At 41.5% G+C, this 27,986-nt stretch overlaps 1 protein-coding gene across 5 annotated transcripts; it reads right to left on the reverse strand.

The window, feature by feature from the left end:
* Positions 1–563: 563 nt before the first annotated feature.
* On the reverse strand, positions 564–27,973 carry LOC121193041 (rho GTPase-activating protein 29-like). 5 transcript variants are annotated; one of them, XM_041055149.1, is made up of 22 exons: positions 27,822–27,973; positions 26,862–27,206; positions 14,745–14,888; positions 10,749–10,845; positions 10,373–10,445; positions 10,056–10,116; positions 9,288–9,437; positions 8,906–8,970; positions 8,629–8,739; positions 8,240–8,320; positions 7,766–7,936; positions 7,470–7,607; positions 6,840–7,027; positions 5,452–5,621; positions 4,827–4,961; positions 4,322–4,420; positions 4,011–4,174; positions 3,731–3,919; positions 3,380–3,517; positions 2,990–3,222; positions 2,151–2,451; positions 564–1,815 (listed from the first exon to the last, which is right to left on the reverse strand). In XM_041055149.1, the coding sequence occupies exons 2-22, from the start codon at positions 27,145–27,147 to the stop codon at positions 637–639; spliced, it is 4,173 nt and encodes a 1,390-aa protein (XP_040911083.1). In that variant the 5' UTR covers positions 27,148–27,206; positions 27,822–27,973; the 3' UTR covers positions 564–636. The 5 variants fall into 5 exon arrangements, with proteins under 5 accessions (XP_040911083.1, XP_040911087.1, XP_040911085.1 ...); XM_041055153.1 differs by lacking the exons at positions 14,745–14,888; positions 26,862–27,206; positions 27,822–27,973 and adding an exon at positions 11,848–12,360; XM_041055151.1 differs by lacking the exons at positions 14,745–14,888; positions 26,862–27,206; positions 27,822–27,973 and adding an exon at positions 11,412–11,724.
* Between the last annotated feature and the right edge of the window lie 13 nt (positions 27,974–27,986).

Consider the following 27,986-nt stretch of genomic DNA (forward strand, 5'->3'; position numbering starts at 1 on the left):
AAACGTAAACAGATAGATAAGGCTTACATACTGAGAAAAAAATGTACCAATCACAGGCTACAATGGCAAAGTCAAAAGGTTAAAATGTTGAATTCTTTATAATTAAGAACCTCATGTTAAAAATACTTTCATCTATTCCTCCTGGAATAAAATACAAAATTGAGCAGATTTTAAGAACAAAGGCAACATTAGAATTTGAACCTGTATTAAGTGCATTGTGTGATTACAATAAAATAAAATTTTGGAACAAATCAGACATTGAACAAGAAAAGGATAGGCTTACAATTCTTTACAGACAAATTCTTTACAGAAATCTCTTTTGTGGTCAGCAAATTTTCTTTGACGTAAAAATAGACCATTCATATACTTTTTATTTTAATACATGACACAAAACATTCAAGTTGGTGCCACTCTTTTCTTATTTGTTTGTATTTTCTTCGACCAGTCACCGTTGACACTATGACTTCAGCGTGTAACAAGAATATATTAGTACTTATAACACTTTCTTGGTTTATCTTCACAGGCCTATATTTTCTCCCACTCTCAGCTTGTTGATAAAAATGTTTTCCCCAGTTTACGTTATGGCACAGATACATTAATATTTACAAATACAATATGTTTTTTTTTTTTTTGGCATCAGACAAAATGAGCCTCTCTGTGTTCAAGCTCCTGCAGTCGCTGATGTCGCAGTCTTTGGTAGACAGGCTTAGTCTCACTGGGGCTGAGGTCGTCAGGGCTGCTCGGGGGTGGGGACTGAGGGGGTGAAAGGGTAGAAGAGGTCGAGACCCCAGGGTCAATGGCGCTGTCAGTGGAGTCCTGTGTCTGGAGCCGTGTATGTGGGGGGCTTGTAAGGGCAGGGGAAGGGGTGACTACATGGGCAGGGATGATAGGGGCCGAGGAGGAGGTGGTGGTGGTGGTGGTGGTGGTGATGGTGGTAACAGTAGTAGTCCAGTTTGGAAGCGTCCGAGCTCTGCTGTTAATGGAAACGGGGGGCTTGTAGAAAGTTCCAGGAGGTGGTTGCAGAGTCCTTGGTGCCCTGAGCGTTAGTGGAAGATTTGGTGAGCTGCTAGATTCGCTGACTGAATTGTCTGTGTCATTTTCCCTTTTGGTTGTCCAGGAAGGCTTGACTGGCGCTGTGTAGGGTTTGGTGGAGAATATGTTGCCCAAACTAGTCGTGGTCGAGACCACAGAAGCAGTGGTCACTGTTGGATTAAGAGTGACAGGCATGGTTGCCTTTATAGGTTGCACTCCAGAGCTGGCGGGAGGCAGGTTGGCAACAATCATAGCAGTCCTGGGTGTAACATCATAGTGCTTGTACTTCCTGTCCCATGTTCTCCTCTGCATTGTCTGTGTGTCAATGAAAGGCGTGATGTAGTAGGCGCTTACTCTAGAAGAGCCACTTTGGCGTGCCTTTTCTGGCTCTGGTGTCTCCTGTATAGTTTCAGCCACGGTGTCCCGCTCAGAAGAGGCGGCATCAACGCTATCAGCAGCATTGCGGTTATTCCTCTCGCTGATCTGAGCGGGGGTCGGCAGGCGCTCCAGCGGCATGCTGATCGGTCGAGACACTTGTCTGGCACGCTGGGTGCGTAGCTGGACCTTTGGCGCCGCAATCGTAGTAGAAGCGATGGTGGTGCTGGGACGGCCAAATACTAAGGTTGACCTCTGGACTTCTCCTCCACTAGATGTCTGGATCCCATTGAGTCTGTCCACGCCCGAGACCTGTGTTCTGTCTGTTCCTGGCTGGACCTCCTGCACCTCATCCAGGATGTGAGAGGATGGGATCACTGATGAGTATCTTTTGTATGCTTTGGCACTCTGCAGGGACACAATAAACAGCTGTCTGTGCATCATGTAGTAATCAGTAGTTAAGGTAAGTGGATTTTCATTGGGTTAATGTACATTGTTGAGGAATGTGATCACACAACTTATGTAATTAATTTCAAATTTCTTAAAAGGATTAAACGGACAAGAACTGTTCACATTTTATTCCCATCTCCGTTTTATAAATATATATATAAGACAAAAAAGCCAGGAGAATGCCCTGTTTTTGTTTTTACAGCTTAAGAGAGCATTCATACATTCATTCATTCCCACATTCTCTACAACATGATGTGAGAGCGGCATCGCCCACACCCTGAATCCCTCCTCACCTCTTTGATGTCCATCAGCGAGGCGGAGTGTCTGCTGAGCCGCTGCACCTTCTCCTGAGGGGTGAGTCTGGGGGACCCCTGGCCGGTTGTGGCGATGTCGGAGCCAGACAGAGGCGACACGTCAAAGACTGTTTGGTAGTGTCGCACCAGCAGCTCCACCATTAGGGCCTGGTAGGGGTAGTCCACCAAGGAGGACAGGGACACCTCTGCATCTATCTGCCGTGGCTTCACCAGTGTGGGGCCAAAGATAATGCCCAGGTTACTCGCGGTCATCTTGTTCTCTTCTGCCTGCTCTGTCACTCTGTGGCAACAAGGAGTGATTGTTAGTTTCATTTATAACACACATATTTCAGACATTATTCATGTATTTATCTGAGTGAGTCTGACTGACTTCGAGTCAGAGTTAGACTGGCCTGTCAGTGTGGCCTGTGACGAGAAGTGAGTAAACACTTTACTGACACTGATCATCAGTGGCAGGAAGTCTCCCTCAAGAAGCTGCTAACAAACAGAAACCACTTTTCTATCATGTAATAGTTCAAAGTCAGCAAATATGCAGTCAAAAAAAATAGCACTGATTTCTAGGCTTCCAAATCACCAAATCTATTTAAAGGACATATGCACAAAATATCTGTGCTTGTGTCATTTGAAGAAAAAAAAAATCCAAGAAAAAAAAGACTATAAATAGAGCACAAGTTTTTTGTTCTTAGTGCCACTTCCTCTGTGCTTTGAGGAAGTGTGTCCTTTGAGGAAGTCTGCATTTCAGTATGTTTGTGCAGAGAGTAAAAGACAGCGATCGTTACAATGGACAGGCTGTAGGCCTTTCGTTTTAAAGCCCTTACCTGTTCAGGTGTGCTATAAGGTAGCGCAGAGTCTTATAGTTGGCTGTGGGCAGCTGACGCAGCAGATCTCGGATCTTGAAAATGACTCTGTTGAGCTGTACGCTCGGACCACCTTTCCTTTCAGTTTGGGTGCTCTGAGGTTTATCAGCCTCCTCCACTATCACTCTCTGACACTCTTTGGACAAGCCAATGAAGTCGTTGTAGTATCGATACAGGATCAGTGGCTCTGGTAACTGTTTAAGAGAAACAGGTGTGTTTTTTTGCTCTTGGAAGCGGACAATGTTTATTTAAAATAAGTCAACATACATAAGAGTAAAACCAAAAACTTTTACTAAACATTTATACTTGTTTATTAAGTTTTTGACTGTTTGTTAAGTTTTTGAGACCTACCTGTCTCAGGTAGAGTTTAAGGACATTGCTGATGTCGTGAGGCGACAGTTCTGACAGCTCAACCAAGTCTTTGCCATTTTCAAACGCCTGACAGAGCTTCTCAACGCGTGATTTGGCACCGTTTACGCGATAAATCCCCTGTGAGGAAAAAAACAGGTACATGGATCAATCTTTTTTTTTTTACTAAGACACAAAATGACAGAAAAGATTCTGCAACCATGACATATCCAAGACATAACCTAAACTATGCTTTTTACGGCAACATAATAACTTGTATAGCTTGAAAAAAAAAAAGAACCAAAGATAGAAGAACCAAGATATCAAGTGATGCATCATAAAAAATGACTTTACCTTGATATTGAGGGCTCGACTCTCAATCTCAGACGTGCACTTCTTGATAATAAAGGGGATACCATCCGGGCTGTTTTTTGCTGCTTGGGCAAAGTCAATACCAAACAGTTGTAGTCTGCCTTGCAGCTTTTTATGGCCACACTGGATAGCAAGTGTCTCTAGACACTTTTTATGGCAGGCCAGGGAGCACTAGAGCAGGAAAGGAAACAGAGACAGTCAAACAAACCCAAATATTAAGTGGTTGATTGATAAAAAGTTAGATAAAGTATATGTACAGTACCTCCTCGCACTCAGCTCCATGGAAAACAACCAGACTGTCACACTCCCTGCACTTAGATGGAGCTCTAAGTTTTCTCAGCTTATGGGTTTGAGAAGCTTTGGACATCTGAGCATTTCGGAAGGGACCAGGAGAACTGGCCGTCTCCGTCACCATCTCTGCCAGACCTGAAAATCAGATCAGCTGATGAGGAAACTTAATAGACAGCTGACGTCACGCTGAATTCTTGTCTGCAGGGTGACTAACGTCAGTTCAGAGATTAACACATGGTCATAAAGACAAAACAAACACACACACACGCACAGATGTCTAACCATTGTCTGAGGGTGATGGTGGCTCCCTCTCATCCAAGTCATCAGCAGAAGACATCGTTCCAGTAGAGGGAGTCCGGGGTAGCCGTCGTTTGAAGTCACCTGTACAAATAAAAGGAAAGTCTTCAATATTTACATAACCAAGTAAGGAGAATAATTGTAACGTGCACTGATGTACAGATTTACCATAGACTGACACAAGGACAGCAGTGCAATTCCAAGAACAGATAAGCTATGATGCTCTACATGTGTGCATTTAGTGTTGTACATTTCACAGCTTTGCACAGTGTGGCAAACAGTTTCAGTTGCAGAGGGAAGTGCAGATGAGATGAGTAGTTTGTGGGTCTGGCATACAATGAGGAAGCTACACAAAAGATTAGAATATATATACAAATGGTAAATATATCACAAGGGCCTTTATCCAAGCTTGGATGCAATATTTCCATGAGCAAACACCTTCAAGACCTTTTTTTTAAATCAAGAAAAGGTTGTTGTAAAATCCTCATACCTGGACTGGCGGTAGGAGAGTCCATGGACCTCGACTCACTGCTGCCTCCAGCACTCTCCGAGTCACTGCACATCCCGCCCTGGCTTCCCTGACTGCTGGAGGCCCAGGCTCTCAGCGGGACCTGGTTTTTCAGTGCTGCAAGAAAAAATACGGACCACCAGTCACACAAGAACAGAGACACAACAGGGAAATATAGTTACATGACAGCTAGCCGCTTAGTGATATTCTTAGCTATTGTTTCAGTTATTTTCAGAGACGAGAAGTCACACAGATATAACAGACTTATGATGAATAAGCAACACACAACTGTTTTGATTTTAGTCCCGAGCCCTGATGACTCAGATCAAAGGGTAAGTCCCTGTGAGGATCAGGCTGATCTGATCCACAGATACCAGTGACCTCCAGACACAGAACCAAAACAGTACATAAAAAAAAAAGAATTACTTTAAGATGTTAAATTTATTAATTACTGATTGTCAGAATTTGTGAATATTTGCTTATGTGTACATATTAACTGAAGTCTGCTGATAATCTTAGCACTAGCAAATACAAAGGCTCTCCTTGTTTGGCTTGTGATCATGTCACGAGTACCTTAACTGACACTCCTGTATATCTGAATATGCACCTTGTATGTCTGTGCTGCTGTTGGACCTCCGCTCGCTGATCTTTGCTGGCCGGTGTAAGGGATTGTCCGCTTCGTCTCCGCTCAGAACATCACAGGAAGCGATGGACGCCTGCGACAGGTTGCCATGGGAGGAATGTGTGCTGCCAACTGACTTTTTGTTAAAAACAAACCTGGGGAAATAAAGTCAGCATTTAAGGTTACATGTGATGAGTTCTGTTAAGCAAGATTTCTACTGTCCCAACTGTCCCAAAAGTCAGTATTAATATATTACACAGTATATATGCAGCAGTTTGAAGGGATTGTTAACAGACACCAGAGGCTCGACCATTACTTCACCATGCACTGAGATTTTTGACTTTCATTTTCTAGCATGTTTTCTTCTTTGCCAACACCTAATACCAAGAGCACAGGCAATTTATCTACTTACAGATGAACCACAGTCTTATGAATGAGCAACTGATGACACAACATATTTTAATCTATTAAGCCAAATTTGTATCTGACATGTGTATACTACAGGACTACTGTAGTAATACTGTGCTACAGTATATTAGTACATTATAGGTATGTTACTTACATGCTATAATTAGTGCACTTCTCTTATTCTGTCCATTACAGGCTTGAGACTTCTCAAGGTTTTTATAATTCTTTAGTTGTAAATAGATGTCGAGCAAAGTCATAAAATCCAAAATGCTCATTGTGATCTGTTATGTGTAAGTACCAATGCTAACAGAGTTACATCATTCGTCTTACCATTAACTTAGTACATAGAAACTGAAGTTATAAAGCACTGCATATTTTCTCTGTGGCAGTGGGCGTTTGTTTGTGTGGGAAACTGAATCTGACACTGCTTTGACAATCTAAGTAGAGTCTTCGGGACGGCTCTAAAACAGAGCAAAACTCTCACGCTCACAATCTCCCCTGCTGCACACAGCCTGCGCCACAGATATTTCCTGAGGAAGGGCAACAAATTCAACACGCATTCTGTCTCTCCTTGGTTCTCTCTCTCTCGCTTCCTCCCACTGTGACTCACTGTTACCTTTGCTGAAAGAAGAAGTAAGTAAGTTCTAAAAGGGAGGGAGCAGCTTCAAGATATTTCGAAAGACCTTTTTCCAGAACTGAATATTAATCTAAGATGACCTAAAACTAAATAAAAGCTGAACAAATACAAATATGTACCCTCCTGGACCACACAGACTGCTTCATATTATGAGCATATGCAACAATGTGCCCCGTAACCAAAGTGATTAAACTACTGTAAACTGTCATACAGGAGTGTAGCAAGCAGATTTCAAAATACTTGCACAAACCTGAGGAGCTCGAGCCTGTCTTTAGAGATGTTAATTTTATGTTTTGCGTAGCACTTTCAAAGCCACAGTCTTTGGTACCTGGTATTGTCAGAAGAGATGGAGTCAGAGTGCAGGCGCTCTTTAGGCAGATGTTTGGGCAGGTTCCGGACAAACTCGGCATAGCATTCGCCTGGTTCGTACAACTTGGCATTCTCACTCAGGGCCTGGAAGTTGGCAGGGAGTGACACAGTCTGTGCCTGCTGCATCTGAAACCAGTTCACCGTCACCTGAGGAATGATGGATTAAAAGCTGAATGAGTGAGTGAATGACTCATTGGCTTTTTGTGGCATCATATAGCACTGGTAAGGCTTTGTCAGCTTATAAATGGCTTTAAATTGGATTATCCAAGCAATTTTTCAGTGTGATCTTCTATACAATCCTAAAAATGTATGAAATTAAAAAAATCTTTTTTTAGCCCAAGAGTTGCCAAATACAAGAAACACAGCATGTAGTACAACTATGTTTATGCAAACATTAAAAATATAAATTTAGTGTTACTCCCTGTAGTAAAAGAGCTTTCTGTTAAAATGAAGGAGATATCAAGTTGTAGTCTTGTGTTTCAATTTATGGTTGTAGGGCCACTAATTTGTTTACAATTGTGTCATGCACTGTACCTTTAATCAGATTTCCTCTCTAACTCTCTGACTGGGCTATGTACTGTCTACTCACAGCTTTGAGTGTAAGGTCACACTGGAAGACCATCTCTCGGATCTGTGTGAGAATCGTGCTCTTAGCGTTGGCCAGATCCATCCTCCTGACGCCTGCGTCAGCCATACAGCTCTGGTACAGGTCTTTGGCCTCCTCCGCCTGACCAAAACAATGGATACAGAGAATAGTGAGAGGATGTGAAAGAAGCACTAAACTGCCAAGAAAATATAGGTGTGGGAATTCAACCACAATGCAATGCTATAGACACAGACAATGAGACAGATTATTTTCCCACTGTTATGGTCTTCCCTGCCTACCTTCTGCAGAGCCTCCTCCTCTAGCCTCCTCTTCTTCTCCAGCTGTTTGTTACCAGAATTATTAGACTGCTCCTCCTGGGAGCGGCTGGTAGATGATTGGGCTTTCTGGTACTCCTCTCTCCTCTGGGACTTCAGCGCTCGTGCCTTTCTCAGGGTTGCATCTGCCTCTTGCTGCCAAAACCACACAGATCAGCCCATGTGATTAAACTGTGACACGGGTGTGCGTAAATATAATCAGACACACCTTTGTGGTTGATCAACCTTACATGTGAAGTGACACTGTTCATACATTTTGCCAGACAGCATGGCATGATTTTCACTATGTTAGCCTTCACATATCTGACAGCCACCTGGCTGGCTTACAGCATTGTAATATTTACTGTAGAATACACAAAAAGGAAGACCACTGGCATTTCTATTGAGCTGATGGTAACTATATAATAGTATGTAACTGCACAGAGACTCTCTACATACCATTTTCTTTTGTTCCCTCTGCCACTGCTCCTTGATGTCTTTCCTCAGCTTGTCCAGCTCATTCTTGCGAGCCATAAGAGGCTGGAAACAGGTGAAAGGTCAACAGTTACCATGAGGTACTTCAAAACCGCATTTTTCTGAGTTTATTCTCCTGATCATTTGGTCCTCATACAAAATATTACAGTCCATATCAAACTTTCTAAGTTCAAACATTCTAGACCACATCTGTTGCTACAGGTCTTGCTGGCTAACAGTATATTCCTCTGATTGTTTTACATGTTGAAATGAACACAGCAATAGATATTTTGAGGTTTGGTTAGTAGCGAGGCAAGGTAACAAACTGAAGTGCCCCATGTAGGCGACAGTCTAATGCTTCTGACCACTCTCACCTGAATGAATTTGTTGGTTTGAAGAGCCATTGCTGTCTGAATCAGCAGCTGGTTGTATTCAATATCCTTCTTGAATGTGGAAACGTAGATATCACTGAATGGCATGTAGTCCTTCGATAAATGAAATAAAAAATAAATAAATTATGCCTACATTATTATTTGCCATTAATACTTATTTGAATAAAGATTTGGGGTAACAATTCTATAACAATTACACACAAATATTAACTTCATGAACAACAATGAGGTCAATATTCTTGAATGGCTCTTTGGTTACCTGTTGACTAGCCAGTGTCTTTGCAGACTCAGCCATCTTGGAATAACTTTTAGCATACTCAATATCTGAAAGAGGAAAAAATCCACAGAGTATGGAATTATGTATATTTGTAATCAACAAATGATTAACTACTTTTTTTTGGATAAGTGTATTGCATGCATGTATTAGTGTATTTTATTTAACTGCACAATGATGGCCCCAAACAAACACACATTTTACATTCATGAGCTTCAGCTGATACGGGAACTATGGGATATTTTACACTAAATATAAATGAAAAGTTCAAACGTCATCAATAATCATATACTTTCTCATAATATCTAGTATAATATCCTAATGCAGTAACCCTCTGTTTGCACTGTCAACAGTCTCAGTGTCTCACCCATGGCCATTCTTTTCTCCATCCAGGCCAGAAGGTCTTTGATGTACTTGGACCAGGCCTTGGCGTAGAGTAGAGCAGATTCCACCCCGCTGTCATTCTTCAGCAAGGTCAAGTCAACTTCCTCCTCCCGTGACAACTGCACCTCTGGGCCTGTGAAGTCAGCAGAGGAAACACACATATCACAACAAAGTGAATCGAAACATATGGGATCAACCAAATTGCCAAGAGCTGGATTGATGTGTCTCAGTTCTGCTATCGCAACAGATGTGTGTGGGTGGTAAATGAAAAAAAACAAAAACAAAACTGAGGTAACTGAAGATGACAGTGTAGAGGGGTGTAAAAGTGCTGGGTGCCCTTAAAAATAGTCCAACAGAATTATTTGTTTTTATTGGTTAAACAGTGATACACCTCTCCCAGCCGCCCGCCATCTGATTCAACACAAACCCCATGTGTTTCCCATCCCACACGGAACTACAGCTAAACAGGCGAGGAATGTCAGATATGTGGCCGGAGAGGGAGAAAACGAGCAGCTAGTATGAAAAAAGCAGCAGAAATAACAGGGGTGGAAGCAGAGGTTTAGGGCGGGTCTACCTCAGGCATTCAGGAGTCCAAAGCCTAAATCACTCAGCTAACTCACAAACTGACACTCCACAAAGCAACCGTTAAATGTTTTGTAAAGCAGCCATTAATAGCTATTACAATTCAGAATGGACATATCGTGCACCCACTTTGCTCAGGGGTAAATGGCAAAATGTGAATAGCACTTACCCCCAAGGTCACCCTTCTCTGAAACATATCCCTCAGGATCCACGGAGAGGTTGTCATAAGACTGTGAAAAAGGCATTTTAGATTAAAAGGAGGGTATAGCAGACATACAATCAAAGTCAGACATCAGAAGCAGCTGGGTTCTCAACACCCCAATTAAGTACAGAAAGCAAGTCTTTGAGGCTTTTTAAATGTAGGCATGGTAAAATTGCAGCTTTGAGTGCACCCTTTTGAAAACTGTCCTGTTTCAAAACAAAGCTTTAAAAAAAAAAAAAAGAAAGGCAAGCCTGAAAGCTGGGAAAAGAAAGATGGTGTCTCACCCTGCTTCTCCCGGTCTGGGGGATCCCCAACCCTGAGCCACTGTCCACATCTCCCATAAGGAAGTCAGAAACTCTGAGGGGCAGATGTGTGGATGCAGATGTATGTCAAAAGTACAGTCTGATACGGTCAAAACTGCAATTCATTCAGTAAAGAAGCGCTTTCAGGCATGTAACTGAGTATAATGTTATTCAAAGTGATTATTCAGGCAAAGGAAATGACACAAAACACAGATATAGGCACAAACGATTACTACGTTCAACAAGACCAGCAAGCTCACATCTGTTGGCTAAAATCAGTAACACTTTTCTTGCCAGTTACATAAAACAGTCATAGAAATCCAGTGGTGTTGAAAGGGCAAACAAACATTGTACTTACACATTGCCGAATGTGAAAGCCAAAGTGTCAATGGATGTGTATATCTCGCCAAATATAGCGTTTTTGTTTTCTGGGTTCACTTCCTTGAAGTTAACGCCTGCGGAGGGTGATAAAGCACACAAGAACTTCAGCCAAAATAAAACAGTATTACAAACCACTTTATGTATACTCAATCATTCAACAAAAGTATTTACACAGCTAGGTCTGTATGCTGGTGAACGATGACGTTTTAACCACAGACATCATAAACACAACATCAACATCATAAACACAACATCAACAGATCAAATAAATGACATGTGAGTGAAACAAAGAGCTAAGTTTAATTTTGAAACCAACAACAAATTAAATGCTGACTGAATGCATGTAATTTGCCCCACAGCAATGTCTTTTTTTTTTTTTGCTCGTGCCACAATCACAATCGAGACCACACTTAACCATTTGGCTTCTGTGGGGAGTGGTTTATCGCCTCTACAAGGGCTAAAGATGTTTCAAGTAAGTGTTGACATGCTCCTCGATGACAGACCAAAAGACAAACCCCCTGGGCAGTAACACAGGGTCACAGGTTTTAAAGAAAAAGCTATGAAAACAGCTTAAAAACTACATCTGTTAGGGCAGAAGCCGTTTAAGGCAATGACATGTACATACTGTATGTCTTCCTACCGAATCAAAAATGTCCTCTGGAACAGCTTCAAGGCTCTCCAAAAACAGATATTCAAAGAATATTCAGAAACAATCCCATATTTTCTCTCCTTCGTTCCATTGTGTTGTAATTCCACAGGTCATCGTTCATGTTGATCGTACACAAAAAAAGGCAATCAACTGCACACACTCTTCGCTCTGACATCTCTTCACGCCCTGCGATTTTAGAACGGTAAAGGCCGCCAAAGCTCGACAAACCTCGGTAAACATGTGCACAGCGCTTTCTTTCTCAGGAAACAGTTTACTCAGCAAGAAGACATTTGCAGAAAGCAGTCACAGGAACCAAAGACACTGGCAGTGAAATCCGACTACTTCCTGTCTGCCCCGCAACAGGAAACACTCACACAGCTTGAGTTCTGTGACATATAACATTATAAACAGCTGTGACAAGACTTACCTTTGCTCTGTGTCACCTGGCATCACTGTCTAGTAACCAGGACTACAAAACCTCAACAACATGAATCAGCTGTTGGAAAAAAAGAAAGAAGCTCTAAACAGTTCCAGTTTAGAGACTGCCCTCTAACTTTTGTGCTTCCATTTTCTCCTCATGAGAGCAAAATCAACCCATGTCAGGGGTGGCTGAATAATTGTAAATTCCCAGCCTATGAAGAAGCACAGAAAGGTCATGGCATCCTGGGTTGAGGAGGCAACCCCACGTTCCAGGGAGACTCTTTTGGGAGACACCAAAAGAGAGGAGACGCAGTGGTGCGAGCCTCCCTGCCGTGCACCTCCCTGGCCCTGAATGCTAGCGTACAACTCTGCACTGACTTCTTCCTCAGGACATCCTGTGGGTCTCATAACAATGATTCCAGAGCTCTGCCCCCCTTGTCACAATTGAAATATGGAAACTGCATCATTCAAGTACAGGGGCCATTGTTTTCTCACGGTTGAGGCTTAACTGGGACAATGGGGACCCCTGAAAAATACCTTGAGTGAGTTAAAGCATGTCTAACAATTTTCTGATGATTCTGTTGTGATGCAATAGGATTTCTGTACTATGACAAATGTTTGCTCTAATATAATCGCTTGAGTAGTAAGGCAAACTAAAAACAAACAACATGCAGAAATGATTTTCCATGAACATGGAACAACATGCTTTTCTTAGATCAATTAAATAAACCTACAATATGTTTATCTGCAGTAAACAAATACACTGTCAGCTGCCAGCATCTTCTCCAGACAGAGGGACAGAGAGCAGGGAAAGAATTTCAATAAGTTTAGGAGGTTGACACTTTTATTGCAGTACCCTGCAGTTTTTCTGTACAAAGAAAGGAAAATGAACACTCTCCTTAAATGTGACCAGGCAAGAAACCTTGTCTGGGTCTGGTTTGGGCCAATGAAAGCAAAGATCATATCTTTGATGACACACAAACAGAGAGGGAGGATGGGTGATACAACAATAGTAGTCTCTGTCTAGAATGAGACCCTGTGCATTATACAGCTGATTTTAAGGTTTATTCAAAATGTGTCTACAGAGTCAAATTGAAAAACAATAGAAGGAGAACAGCTGATAACGAGTGGATAACACCTACATGTAAGTTGCATTTGAAACTGGTTAGGCAACCATGTGTTTGGTGAAGGAGGGAGGGAGGAGGATTTTTTTCCAGTAAAGTCTGGCAGCTGTCCAAATGCCCCAAGTGTCATGACCAAGCATCAAAGAGCAACATGAGTGAAAAGACAACACACTCTGAAGACAGAGAGGCGCACAAGACCTGTTATCATCCAAACCTTTGAGTCTTCATCTCTGACGTCCCACTGATTCATTCCTCTTTCAGTCTGCTTTTCAGCCCTCCGCTGGCTCTCTGGCTGTGCCAGTATTATGTTACCTGCTGGCCATTAGGGACAGTCCAGCCAGGGAGTGAGGTGATGTAAAGCACCCCCTTGTGGTCAGGCAAATTCCCAAGTTTCCACTTGTAATCTGGATAAAGTACACATCTAGTGTATTTACAGCAGTATTCTATAAATAAGCAGTATTTATAGAATAGGGACAATGGCACACTGCCCTGCCATACTGTACAGTAGCAACATAATCTCATCTGTCTCAGGGTGTTTATGCATTTTATCAAGCAATTTTAGGATGTAATATCCTAAATATCTTGATAATACTCTTTTCTGAAAGTAATAATATAATCTTCACATCCACAGTAACTGGGAAAATGTTGACTGATTGATGTGATTTTTGTATATAGGGAAGTACCGAGCCAACATTTCTATAATCAATACTGATTTCAAAGCCTCAACTCAGCCTCAGCGAATAGTGTTTTGTTTTTCCCTAATTTACTGCCACACTTCAAAATGATCTGGCAGCCAGCCATAACTGAATGAAAGTAGCTGACAGCAGACGACACTGACAAAGAAACTATTTAATATGCATCACCATTTGTAATATAAAAAAAAATGTTTTTTGTATTTTAGAAAATTCAGGTAGTTTAGGAAACCCATTTAGTTTATTATAGGTGTTTAACTGGGTTTCACTGAAACTCTGGTCTTTATACAGAAGAATGCTTTATAAATGTGTATAAATGATAAAAGCCTTCAGTTTTGAGTAAGGACTTTCATGGTGTCATTTTTCCATCCTGTTCAGTTTGTCTAAACCATGCCAATAATTCCTTTGGCTGATCTAATACTTGATCTCTTTTGTTTCCTTTTTGCATTCTAGACATTGTCAAAGAACCACTCAGTGGGCTAAAGATTGCAGACAAGCACTCATAAGCATTCTTGAGCAGTAGGTCACCACTGAGATATTGAGACAGGGCAGGTGAGCTGTCACACAACCTTCGCGTCACGACACGGGGAGAAGAATGAAGAAACGTGGATGTGCTTGGCTGACAAGCGGCCTGCCAAAGGGGCCTGACTGGCCGCAGTCGCTGAAATATGGAATGCAAATTACAGCCATGTAGGCTCCGCTGTGGACATTCTTGTGTGCAAGTCAAGTGAAGAATTACCCTCGCAGTGGATCACATTTCTAGCAGATAAATTTGTGAGCTGAGATTCCTTTTGTTTGTTTTCGTTCAGTGGATAGGAAATGGATCTGCTGTTGAAGGAATAACAACCCCTCACACGGTGACCTCTTAGAAACAAATTTCCAGGCCAACCCTAACTGAACAGAAATCAATAAAATATTCCTGCAAGGTATTTGGTTTGAAAGACTGACGTAAAACCTTAGTCTGAACACATAACAAGTAGTAACGTAATGAGATTTCATACCAAGATATTTGAGCATCATCTGGGCGCCTGTGTGTGTTTACCTGTATGTCTGTGTGCACCCATGCATGCTAGTGACTAAGTACTGACCTTTCACCTTGGCAATGACCGTGCCAGCCGCACCCAGGATGTCCACCGAGTTGAGGGTCTGGTGTTTGCCGATGACAGCCTTGAGGACGCGAAGTAACTCTGCCAAACGTTCCTGTACCACCTTCTGAAGACCTTCCAGACTCTCTGGACCAAAAAAAAAACAAGAAAGAGACCCAGGTTAAGTCATATAAGTGTCATGACATGACAAGACCAACAAAAGTTTCCATAAATCAGAAAGCCAACTACCATGGACAGTTTGCACTCACACATCTATTAGTCAAAGTCACCAGTCACTCACTGCATTTTGAGTCACAGGTTAGCCAGCATCAGATTAATTCTTGGCATTCTTTTTGTCATTGCCACACACATGACTTGGCAAATACTGTCATTTTGAAACTATGAAACTATGCTGTCGTCTTGTGTCTAATCTAGACAATTCCCCTCAGGGCAAATAAAACACAGTACATGCTCTGTTGTGTTTTGAGATGAAATGTGGACTGGGACAGCTGTGGTTGAGAGACGGTGACAAACTCTGCTGCAGGAAACTACTGTGATGCAACTTCTTTTCTGCTTCCTGCAGTCAGAGAGTGACACCACGTACAACGGAAGAGGCGAGTATCATAAACATGTTACACCATTTCACACACAAGCAAAGATGATCAATGCAAAAATGAGGATGCGCTTTTTGCGCTTTTGTGGTAACGTGAGGCAGAGTCGACCTTAACAAACGTCCCCCTTAACATAAAAGCTCCAGATTTTATAAATACAACTGTTACCGTGCCTGTCAACATCTCTGAGTCCTTGGTCCCTTGGTAAATACAACTACAATGCAGAATCTGATTTAAAAAAAAAAAAATTTTGGAGGTGATTAACACATGGTAGCTCTTATACAAGCATACTTCTCCCGCAGCAATCAGCAGCAGACAGTGTGAGCGGTGAGGAAAATCTTGAACTTCTCCCTGTTACCAGTGAGGTTTCAGAAGATGACACTTGAAGAGGAAAAGAATGTACAAAATGCATTCGGATTACTCCTCTGCCCTTAGCCTTTTGACCATATCACATTCTATCAGTGATTCTGCTATGAAAGGCATGTCTTTCCTGTAGAACCAGGCAAAGCAGTGATGAGTAGTACCCTGTTTGCCTGTATTTATGTGTTTAACCAAGGGATTTTCCGACCCTCTGTACTCTTATTCACAACTAAAAAGGTCCTCAATATGAATGTTTTCTAGAGAATCCCTGCAGCACGTATTACAAAACCGTATTGCTGTGTGTTTTACAGAGAGTTACGTTGTTTGGGCAAATCAAGAAAGAAAAGAGAGAAAATATAAATAGAGACATGATTAATTTTCTCCAGTCAACAGGAAGATAGTCCGTGTCAGGGTCTAATGCAGGTTAATCAGCAGCGGCTCTGCATGTTGGCACCAGACAATTGGTGAGTTCATGTCTAACTCACTGTTTTGGAAGAAGCAGGGGCACCGGGTGGAAACAGAAAAGCCATCTGTTTTTCATCAAGGCCATCCCACCAGGCAGCAGGGTGAGATGAGAGACTGAATTTATTGGAACGTTAAAAGGAATTACAGAGGGAGTGAAAATGAGAGCCTGGGTGTGTGTGTGTGTTGCCCTTTCTGCTCCTCTCTTATTCATACACACACGCACTAATTGAATTGGCTGGTGTAAAACATGGTAGAAGAGAGATAATCCACAAATGGCACATAAAGCCAAGGCCATCTGTGACACTATTTCATGACTGACAGGAGAAACAGGCATTAACATAAGCCAACATGAGCAAGAAAAGAATCACAAGGTGAGTTAACTAACAAGAAAAAGAAGAGCGTTTCTTGAAGACACTCTCCAAATATACAAAACTTTAACAGCACAAATATACCAACGTTCACCTCGATGGTCAAAAACTAACCGATCCTTGTCCCCAGCTTCCACAACTCAGGATTAGAGAAAAAGCATCCTGTAGAGCAGGGGGCTCACCTGCTCCCCTGCCCCAAGGCGAGAGGTCCCTGACCCTGCAACACACACTTTGAAGTCACCCTCCCTGCTAACACTGACAATGGGCCTTCACTAAGCCCCTCCAATACCCCTTCCTTTTAACCCCCCCTTCTCAGTTGTGGTCATTAGGGTATTTTTGGTTAGCTCCCCGGCGTTTGAAGATTTTCTTATCAAAGACAGTGCGTGTTTTTTTTTCCATTAGCATTTGAGAGTCATTCCTAAAAAGGTGCACACCTGAGAACTGACACAAGTGGAGCGTGACTGAAGGTGCTGCTGTGGAATCACAGCAGTAATTTAGGTTAGAATCACCCATTTCCCTTTCCTCTGAAAAGAAAAGAATTTAATTAGACTAATCTGTTCTGCAGAGAAGCAAGAGGGGTACAAATTGTGAGGAAATAACAAAGGCTGAGATGTTGTGGCAATAAAGACAGAGGGATGCCCTAAGCGAATCTGCTGGACCGGAGCTGAGGTTAAAAAGGATTGGATTTTTTTTTTTTTTTTCATGGATTGGTTCTGGCTCTATCCTTTGTTTACTGTCACCTACTGCCAACTGTCGAACCACTGTGCAGAGTTAAAACACTGTATCGGAGAGGCACAAACAAATAAACAGCAGCCAGCAATTTTAATTAACGACTGTTCAATGACCATCAGTGAACAAAGACCATGTCCACACTAATGACAGCGGAGCTTCTCGCATCCATTCTATTAACATTTTACACCACACCTCAAAAAGTGCTCTGGAAAAGAGGCCGTCTGAGTTCTGTACTAATTTCTTGCATTTTTTAGAGCTGTCAAACATATTCAAAATGCTTTTTTTCTACTTCTAGTTCTAATGTAAGCCCACTTTGGGCTAATCGTGTTACTTTGCTGCTGTAATATGAAAGAAAATATAAATGGATCAAGACATGCTTAATTTTCAAGGACTCAGATTGGGGTCCAGGGCAAAAAACTTCAGATCAAAAAAGCTGAGACCATGCCACTATAATGGCACAAGTGAACCTTAATAATTGCTTTTTCAATTAAAAGGTATTAAAAAACAGATTTCACAGTGGTTAAAACCCAGATTTGCAAATATAAGTGTGCACAGGACTTTACCCTCCAGATTGAGCATGTGTATGCCAGCGCAGTCTGCACAGTGAGCGAGCAATTAGGCTACTCAGATCACTGTTAATTCTTCACCCTAAAAATCCAAATAAAAAAAATTCAAACAAAAGAGTTACATTTATCAATCAGAAATGTGAATAAAGTTATCAAAACAAGGTCAAATTTTGCATGACAGCTCATACTGATGACCACCAGTGTTGCCCTCTGAATTGTGTGAGACGATCTGTGCTCAGTGCAGCGCGAGACGGCTGAGAAAAAGCTGGTAAAAAAAAAAAAAATCAGTGGTGAGTGGTTTTGTCACAACAATGGCATCAAAAAGCTCACTGGAAATTTGTTGGCAATTGTGGGGACCATGCCATTGTTTTGGCTAAGATAACAGTGCTGAGGCATAGAGCTGGGCCATATTGTTTAAAGGAAGACCCCCTGCCAACGCCAATGCAGCTCAAGGCCGCCTTGTCTTTCTTTACAGTGGTGGGATGAGCTGATGTCCCAGCCACGCTTCACGCTCGGTCTGCTCCATTTATTTTCTACAAGATCAAAACCTCCCTCCATTTTAGGGAAAAAATGTACACCTAACAATACACAGCAATATAGCTAAAAAAAAAAAATACCACACTTACTAAATTGAATAGTTTAATTTTTGAATCACAACAGAACTCATTTTAACCCTGAAACTACACTGAAAACTATTCGACAGTCCAAACACAAAGATACGTCAACTAAAGTGTAAGACAAGGAAAAGCCAAAAACACTCATATTTAAGACACTGGGCTTGCCATTTTTCTTGAAAATGTATTTAAACAATGAATTAACAAAAAAGTTGCTTATTTAATTTTGACGACTGGCTGTTCAGCTCTTTAGTTTCACCTGGGAGGTTGCAGCAGCATGACCGTCCCAGCCTGACAGTCATGCTGCTTGCCCCTTTTTTGATACGCAACTCCTGACATATGTGTGTTACAATTCCGGCAAGTGGATTTTGCTCATACTGTACAGATAACTTTAATTTAATTTAGAATTAAAACGTCACCAGGCCAGCAGAAGGTTTCTGAATTCACTTACTTTCTTTCCATGAGAATTTCACGATGTACTGTAACATCACAAACCCATAGCACAAAGGCTGAAATGCTCTTGAGTTTACAGCACTGCCTCTGGGATGCTTCTCCATACAGTACATGCTGCCTGTCATTTTCATTCAATTATCATTTGAAATTTTGTTCTGCTGCCGCTCAGTATGTCAACAGATTTAAAAGAACCACAGAAAAAGGCCCTATAAGTATGAAAATTCAAGCAACACACAAAAAGTATATTGTGATGCATTTTTTAAAACTTGTCCCCTTGATGCATTTCCTAAGGTAAAGGATTCTCCTAAATATTGATGAATAACAAGGTCATTAAAGCCAGTACATCACCCAAAATAGATCAGTATTCAGCCTCTATAAGATGAAATGTGGCTGTAAAAAGTTAGTAGCTCAAAGTCATTTCAGTTTCAATGATTTGCACTAGTGACCAGTTTTGACAGAGGTAAACTTCAGCAGAAACTTTTCAAGCCATTCATCCAGAATAAACCAGTTGGTCTGTCGTCAGAGAATTGGTATGTATGTCGCAAATACCTTATTTTTGCCAAAATATTTCAGGTTTAAGTGGTGACTCAACTTTAACACAATACAGTAGCTCAAACATTTGCCTTTTAAATTAATGTCACCCCTTCAATTGATGTGTGGGGAGGGTCCCATTGTGTCTTAACAAAGCTCATTGTGTGTCTAGTGCAGAGAAAGACCAGACTCTAATCCAAATCTTCAGGTGGCCTGACAGAGGTTACAGCCTCTGCTCCCCCCACTGATAACAACAGGCAATCAACTGGCCTGTCTGGACACGCGATCGGCTCGTCATGAAACAAGCCTCGGCAGCTCTGGTGACACAGTGCTACTTGGGAAACAGCCGCAGGGCTTTACTGAAAGGCCAAGGAGGCCACATTTCTCCATCATCACGCCTCTCCCTCCGACTCTTTGCTGGAAAGAGGGAGGGTGACGGATTTACACCCACAGAGGCAGATGATTTTTCGGATTTTCTTTTACATGTGTATCCGTCTACCTCATTCCAGGACGGTGACGCATTGTTCTCTGTGCAGACTCAATCGTCACCCAAAACGCTCCACATGGAAATGGACACTTTTTGTCCTTTCCGCAGATAAACCTGGACCAAATAAACTAAGCTCAGATTATCCACAAGTCCAGAATACATTAAATACTCACTGTAACAGACTCTGCTTGCATTGCTGAGCTGCCTGCAACCTGATCTGCGACAGGTGGAATTGTTTAGTCAGGGTTACATCTCCAAACACTAATTTCCACCTCTGTCCAAACAAACGCTGCATTGCTGGGTGCCTCTCTGTCTTTCCCATGCCTTGTTTGGAGACAGAGTGGGCCCCAGACATCACACAGACAGTAAACAGCAGGCACTCCATAAACAGCTACCTGCTCTCAGCCTATTAGTGAACTACACTCTGTGAGGTCTGGGCTTCACAGTCAGGCTAATTCTTTAACACTTCATTACATGTTTTGGGGGACTTTGGGGCAGGTGCAAAACAAGACTGCATTCTTGAATCAACAAAGTCTATCAAGTATCAGCTACACTGGGAGAAAAGCCACTACACATTAACTCCTATTTAAAAGATTTTATGATTAGTAAATTGGATAAATGTAATTAGGGCAATCTGTTTAGACGATATCACATAAAAAGCCAAACACAATTCACCAGAGCCCAAGATAACATTCAGACTGGTTGTGTTGTACCACACTAATAAATTTACTTGCATTTAAGAAAAGAAAAACAGCAAAACCTCACATTTGACAAGGCGACAGACAATGTGTGGCACTTTTTTGCCTGAAAAATGACTCAAATCAACTAACTGTAATGTTGTAATGCTACCAGGAACAATGAACCGTTGATATTGTTAGCGAGTATTATTCCCACACAAGAACATCTGTGGATGACCTCACCTCAAGACGTTAGTAGTACAAGGTTTTGTGAATGAATCTCCACCTACCTGAATTAATAATGTCACCCAATACACCATTACGCCATGGGAACGTGTGTTAGAGATGACTGTATTAGGCAATAGAAATGACTAATTCTTTCAGATGTGTGATCCAAGGACCTACGAATTTGTTGGGACAGGCCTAATTGTGTATTTGTTTTTGTAGTGTCTCTTAACTCAAAGCTGAAGAAACGTAACATTAGCTGTTTTTGGCTGTACACAAAAAAAAAATAAACAACAGTCTGACTCACAAAACAGCATCTCGAGCCTCAGACCCCTCCTGCGCAGGCCTGATCCACAGTTGTAAATTTAAGCGGGTCTGCCCAATCACCAGCAAGTAACGTCCCCCTGCTAGCAGGAGCTCCACTGGCCAATCCACCCCTCGCCATGACCAATCTCCTACACAAACATCCACAGCCCATAACCATAAATCCCACCCCAGGAAACACACCCCAACCACAAGCTTGCACAAAAACATCCTTCAGCATCACAGGGGAAAGTTACTGCCCAACAAATCTCTCCTTTCTTTCTCCTAAGAGCAGCAGGCCATTAAACCATTATGTGCTAGAATTCGGCTTTTCTCTCGATTGAAGGCACCACCCGCAAGTGGCCACTTCAGTTGGCACAGGGGTACTTGTGTGAGAAGGAGAGATATTTGTGGTAGCTATTGCTAGATATATTTTGCACAGGGTAGTGGTGGCTTTTGTGGTCAGTAAACTGGGACTTTAAACTGGCTAAAACCTGAAACCTGGCCTCATGCTACAGGGATAGAAGCAATATAATTCCAACCTTAACTCTAATAAGTCTATTAAAGGACAGAGATTCAGTCTCTTTGAGTTGACTCAATGAAACTTACATTTCCAATTCTCATACAACTGCAATTTAAACCCTGTTGAGTAGAGAGGACAAGTCCACGAATTAAAAACTTTTTTTAAATCATTATGAAGGTAAATGAGTCCCTGTAAGACCACAACCACACAGTTTCTGAACATTTTTTAACAAATACTACTCTAAAAGAAGAGTCGGCCCTTCTGACAACAACACGGTTAGAGACCAGTGCAGTGAAACACTGAACAATGCATTCTAACTGGAGTACAACACGATCTTATCAGTGTCATGATGACACCAACAGTTGAAAAAAGCTGCAGCTTTCATAGCAAAACAAGGACCAGTGAGTCAGCTAGACATGTTCCTCCTCATTTACTGACATTTAATGCCTTTTCCTTTTTTGTAGCATTATGGGAGGTAACATGTTCCAGAGTTTATCTATGGTCAAACAAACTGTACAATGCACACCATACATTAAGCAAATAAGCTTTCAGCCTCATGTGCTGCAACTATGCTGTGAGGTGTTTGTTCTACCCTGAAGTGGAATTGTAAAAGTGCTGCTGGTGTGAAACACTTTTGTTTTTCTTTTCTACCTGCGACAAAGAAACTTTCGAGGAAATAGAATTTAAGTTGGTGTCCTGATGGTTATCTGTTGCTGCAGGAAAAGAAATTTTAAGTTAAAAGCCTGATCAGCCCCGTTGGACTGTGCAATATCCATAAATTCAACCGCACATTTCTCAACACACATTCCTAAACTTTTTTTTTTGTTTTGATATGAGGGAGAACTACTGAGCGACTTTCAACAATGTGGAAATTTTTAACACATTTCGAAAAAGAAAATCAGACATTTTGAGGGGAACCTTGCAGCTGTTTTTTTCCCCCGTGTGGTTACCAAAATAAAAGCAAAACAAAGAGAAACTGTGAAGTAACATGACTTGTGCTTTGTATAAGAGCTTGTGCAACAGTGGCATTTTGTAAAAAAAGATCCCTGACAAAGTGAAAGACCAAATTCTTCCAAGTAACAGCTCTGTCCTGTATATTTCACATGACTACCACATAGGTTGTAACTCCCTCAGGGACCATTCAGTCAGTGTATTAACTCGTAAAAATATAGTGGCATATTTAATCTGTTTCAAGTACTGTAGCTGTTCCCCTGAGATATTTGCCTTGAATTCCATAGAAACAGGTATAATTTCCCCGACTTTCCTAGCCTGAAATTTCAAAATGAATGACAACTTTGAGCAGATAATTGTTCAAGAGTTGGAGATATGACCTAAACTGAATTTATTTTAGGAGAGTTTTCATAGCCAATCTGCCTCACACCTACCATTAGTCTATTGAAGGCACTATAGCTACAAGTGAACATTTGTTCTAAAGGAATGCAGAGTATGCAGGAGAGCGGGGGGATGGGAGGGGGACAGCAGCCCGGCTGTGTGTAGAGGACTCTTTTTTTCATCCTGATTAAAACCATTAACCAAGCTGTCTTGTGCTATACAGGCTCAAATGAAAACCTCAGAATGAGGAAAATATCCTGACATTTTTATTACATTTCTTTTTTTTTTTTTATTACATTGGCCCCGAAGTGCTGTACAATTACTGCTCTTGAACTACGACTATTAAATGCTTGTAAAATTGACATCAGATGAATTTAAGCCACAATTAGTGTGTTTGAGTTAAGAGCAAGTTGGAGATATTACATCTTAAAAAAACGTTTGACTTTACTGTTAACAACAATTACGTACTAATCCCCCGAGAATTTTCAGAGAGGTTTGGTGGACCGCTATATGATGTGTTTTCTTTAATGCCAGTGTGATGCATAGCGGTGAGAGGGTGAGGTTCACTGTTCAACGGTCTGTGTTGATGCAACATGTAAGTGTACAAAGATCATCTCAGGACAACTGGGAGACAGGGACAGGGGTCACCTACTCAGTCAAAACTCATACCGCCTCACATTCTTCTCTTGGGTTACATTCTTTGACAGCTTGGCTGTTTTTGGGCTACAATTCCTGTAAGCACTGAGTCAGAAAAAGAAAGAGAGAAAGAGAAAGTGTAAATCTACACCACAATCTGACCCTGGGGAATCTATAGGTGTAAAATTGTGGGTGTGAACGTGGCGGCTCCATTTAAATACGGTCACTGATGGAGCTCCCCCGTGGGTTTGCGTCTGCCAAACATGATACATGCATGTGCTGTCTCCGGCTAAAAGCTAGCAGGTGCCCCAGAGACGAACAACAAGCATCTTCCAAGCTAAGCCCTCTCTGTATGAGAAGCTGTGTGACACACACTGAGTCAAACCTGCCTCTCTGCAACAGCAATACAAGCCTGCCAGATCTCAACAGGGCGTACGCCTATCAGCAAAAAAAAAAAAAAAAGCATTATGTCGGTTTCACACAGTACTCTGGTGACAGACCATTCCAAATATGAAAAGAACAACATGGGAGCTGGCATGTGCCTCACTAACCTCCTCCCCACTTCCCTTACTACCTTGTTGCTGCAACTTTCCTCAGCTACATGGAGACTTGCTGTTGGTCTTTTCAAGCAAAAGGCTAACACATGCTGTTAATCACGAAAACATAACACTATAGAGAGAGACATAGTGTGCGTAGGTATTTGTTTTTCACAAAGTCATTTGGGACAAACAGTGAACACCCCTATTAACATTCGTTGTTTTGTAGAAAAAAAGCATTGCTGGTTGGTTAAGTTGAATTTTTTTGAATTTGTATTTTACAGTTAACTTTAAAAAACTCCTTTAAAGTTAATCATTTGGACTATGCGGTGGACTGCAATGGATAATCCCTAGTAGGTGAGTTTGCCATTATTTTTTAGCATCTAATGTGTCAGTACCACATGTAAAGTAGAGGCGTAGCTTGCTTTAAATCAGTGAGAAACAGACCTTTGTTGCTTTTTCCAGAATGTGTAACCTCCCTGACCCCGCAGCGAAAAACAGACGAGCCATTAATCCAATCCAATTATGGATGTAAACGCACACACACACACACACACACACACACACACACTAGACAAGATGTAGACATACTAAGATAGATTAAGATTATCAAATTACTGTTATTTAGACTGTCATTAGAGATAGTTACGTTTTTTTTACTCTAAATAAAGCAAATGCTTAATGACAAAAACAAAAAGTTTTTTTTCTATAAGGCTATAAATACCTGGGTCTTCAGACATGAAGATCACATTAACTTGTCCAAAAAAAACCCAAAACAAAACAAAACCACACTACCTGCTAAATAAAAACATTTTAAGGTGATAATCAGAACTGGGAGACTATTGACTAAATACATTTTCTTAAACTGTGGCCACTCTTTGTTACCAATTAGTAATGAAAATGACTCAGTGTTTACTTTTGACTGGACTGCAAACCACATTATAGTAGGAGCGTCTTACATGAGCTGTCCCACAAAATTACTTGTGTCAGTGTCTCTGAGAATGGAAAAACAAAAATAAACTATTAATCTGACTGACAAATAGCTGAACGACATTATGGGGTCATATGGTATGATTTCATCCCCACCTGCTGAATAAGAACTGTTGTAAACGGGGAGGCAAATATCCCAAATGTTTTTGTGATGGCTCAGAACAACACTCAGCACGACGCAAGCCAAGGCTCTCTCACGGGGGCCTCACTCCTCCAACTCGAGGAATGGCTAAACATATCACTCCTACTGCCAGACCTTCGGTTGGACCCCAGTGTGTGTGTTTGTGTATAGATATGTGTCTTTTAGAAATACAGTAGGAGTACCAGTAGATGTAATGGTGCCAGTCTTACTGTATTAATTCCAGCAAAGGAAATTACTCTAACAGTTAGTGCAACAGATGCCAGAAAACAAAATCAGAGGTCTGCTCACAAGAAAGAATGTACTGCTATTATACATGACATAAACTTATTACACTGGTGCTTTAACAGTTATAAAGTCAACAATTAATCAGTCCAAAAAAAGTAGTACACAGATTAATTGGTAATGAAAAAAAAACAGTAATTGTATCCACACAACATAGAGTAAGTTATCATCAGTGTTCATGCCACCATAACGCCTTGTTTAACACTGTGTGCGTTTGTGTGGGTAGCGTGTTTGTGGATGTCTGCAAATAAGTGCCAAGCCATCAAAACCAAGTGACAAAAACAGAAAGTAAGTAATCTGTGTCTGCTATGCTTGTGTACTTGTGTGTCAGTGTGTGGCTGAGTGCGGCTGTTAGGACACTAACAAAACTGCAAGTCTCCAGAATGTTAGCACTGAGGCTGTTATCACACTATAAACTGACACTCCACAGGTGGTTCTGGCTGCCTGTCACAACGGCAAACTCCGGGGCTTTAGTTATCTGTAACATAACAAAAACACACAGAGCCTTCCCGGACATTTTATCCAAAGCACTTTGCAGAGAAATGAGTGCAACTATCTTGTGTGTTTTTGTTTTGGCACAGAAGGCATCAAAACGGAACAATAACCGTGTTGTTGTGATATACTACATATAAGTCAAGAAAAATGTTCACTGTAACACTGTTTAAAAAGCTTAAGGTGTGTTTACACATTAGTATTTGTCATTCCTGTGGGCAACAGGTCAAACAAACACTACATGACTTCTTGTCAATACATTTCCAGTATATCTACAATGGAATTTGTAAGCAGAAAATGAGAATTTCAGCTATCTAGAGCATCATTGGTAAACATCAAATTTTAGTGTCAGTGCCTCAGTTCAAAGAGCAAGAAAAGTGGAAAAAATACGAGGAGAAATGTATTATAGAAAATATAGAGATAAGTTCTCCACAGACAGTAGCCTCTTTGGACCAGAAGCTTACAGACACGTCTGATTTTGTGTAAAGCACTTTACCAACTTAATTGCCCTTATCATTTTATGGAAGTTGCTCGTTCAACCATCACTTGAATGCAAACGCTATTTGAGGTTTGCTGAAAGTCTTTCTAAGATATCTAAAAAAGTGATTCAGTAGAATAAAATCGATTGATTGCACTGAATATGCAACGCTTACTATGGGTAACACTCCTTATAGGTAACAAGTATCCAAAGATGAATTTTCTTTCCTCAAATATGCCATTTTATTGTGCTCCACTTTCCTGACCCCCAGAGCCCGGCCACAAACTCCCCCGCATTCCAGCTCCTCCTGAACTCACCTTTACACTGGAAAGCATCCTTGAGGCTGAGCAGCACATCAGCGAACCACCGCACATCATTCACCAGCTGCATTACATACTCGGGGTCCACTCCTGGTGCCCCCACCAGCAGTGACGATAGGCCCATGCTGCTCAGAGGGTTGAGGTTGTTGGAGCTGCGGCCCATGTCCAAGGTCTTGGCGGATCCAGCTGACAGAGATCCTGTGTGGGGTTTGGAGAGGTGTCGTGGCAGACCCTGGGTGTGCTTGGTCCCACTGCCACCACTACTGCTGCTCTTCCGTATCATCCCAGCAGCCAGTGCAGCTGCCACCCTTTACAGGGAGTACAGCCCTGGTCCCTGGAAGGCTGAAAGATAAGAGATTGACTGGTGAAGTTGATGTGTGAGATTGTATCTCCAAACTCTACAGTATACAGTACAGTACTTAAATGTTAAACGCCCGTTACACATGTGCAGTAAACTCTTCAACCAGTGTCTAATGTCATATCTATGTTTTTATTAAAAGTATGCGTCGGACACTAACTGTTGAGTTTACAGTGAGCCTAACTGTAAACTCCCATAACTGTTGTTTAATGCCTTTAAATGATCTCTGCTGTGTAACTATACGATTTATCTAGATTTTATTTTAGCTTAGTTTGAACAACGGCTTGCTGTTAGCTAAATTAGCTTAACGCTACATTTGTCAAAAAAACTGTCAATACATCAAAGCGCTGCAATACATCTTCATAAAAACAAAATACTAAAGAAAAACAAACACATAAACAAAACCAAAACGAAGTAAAACCACAGGAGCTCTTTACAAAACTCTTAACAAACAACGAAAACGACGTGTCCTCAACATTTTTTTTTCCGGACAGTTTACAATGAAAAGTGATGCTGCTGCTGCTCCCCCGGTAAAAACAGTCGACCCGGGTCATAAACTGTTCTGCTGGCACAGCCAAAAAAACGCTATTTAAACTCACCTGCTTGCGAGTTTACTGACATAATGGCCACGATATCCAAACAAATAATTTGTTTTAATACTGCCTGTACGAACCTAACGGCATTTCCGTTAAAAAAAAAAAACTCCAACAAAGGCAGAAAGTTCTCCGCTTTGAGTCACTGTACATCGAGAAGTAGCCGACTCT

The sequence above is a fragment of the Toxotes jaculatrix genome, chromosome 14 (assembly GCF_017976425.1).
Source record: "Toxotes jaculatrix isolate fToxJac2 chromosome 14, fToxJac2.pri, whole genome shotgun sequence".
Classification (NCBI taxonomy): Eukaryota; Metazoa; Chordata; class Actinopteri; family Toxotidae; genus Toxotes; species Toxotes jaculatrix.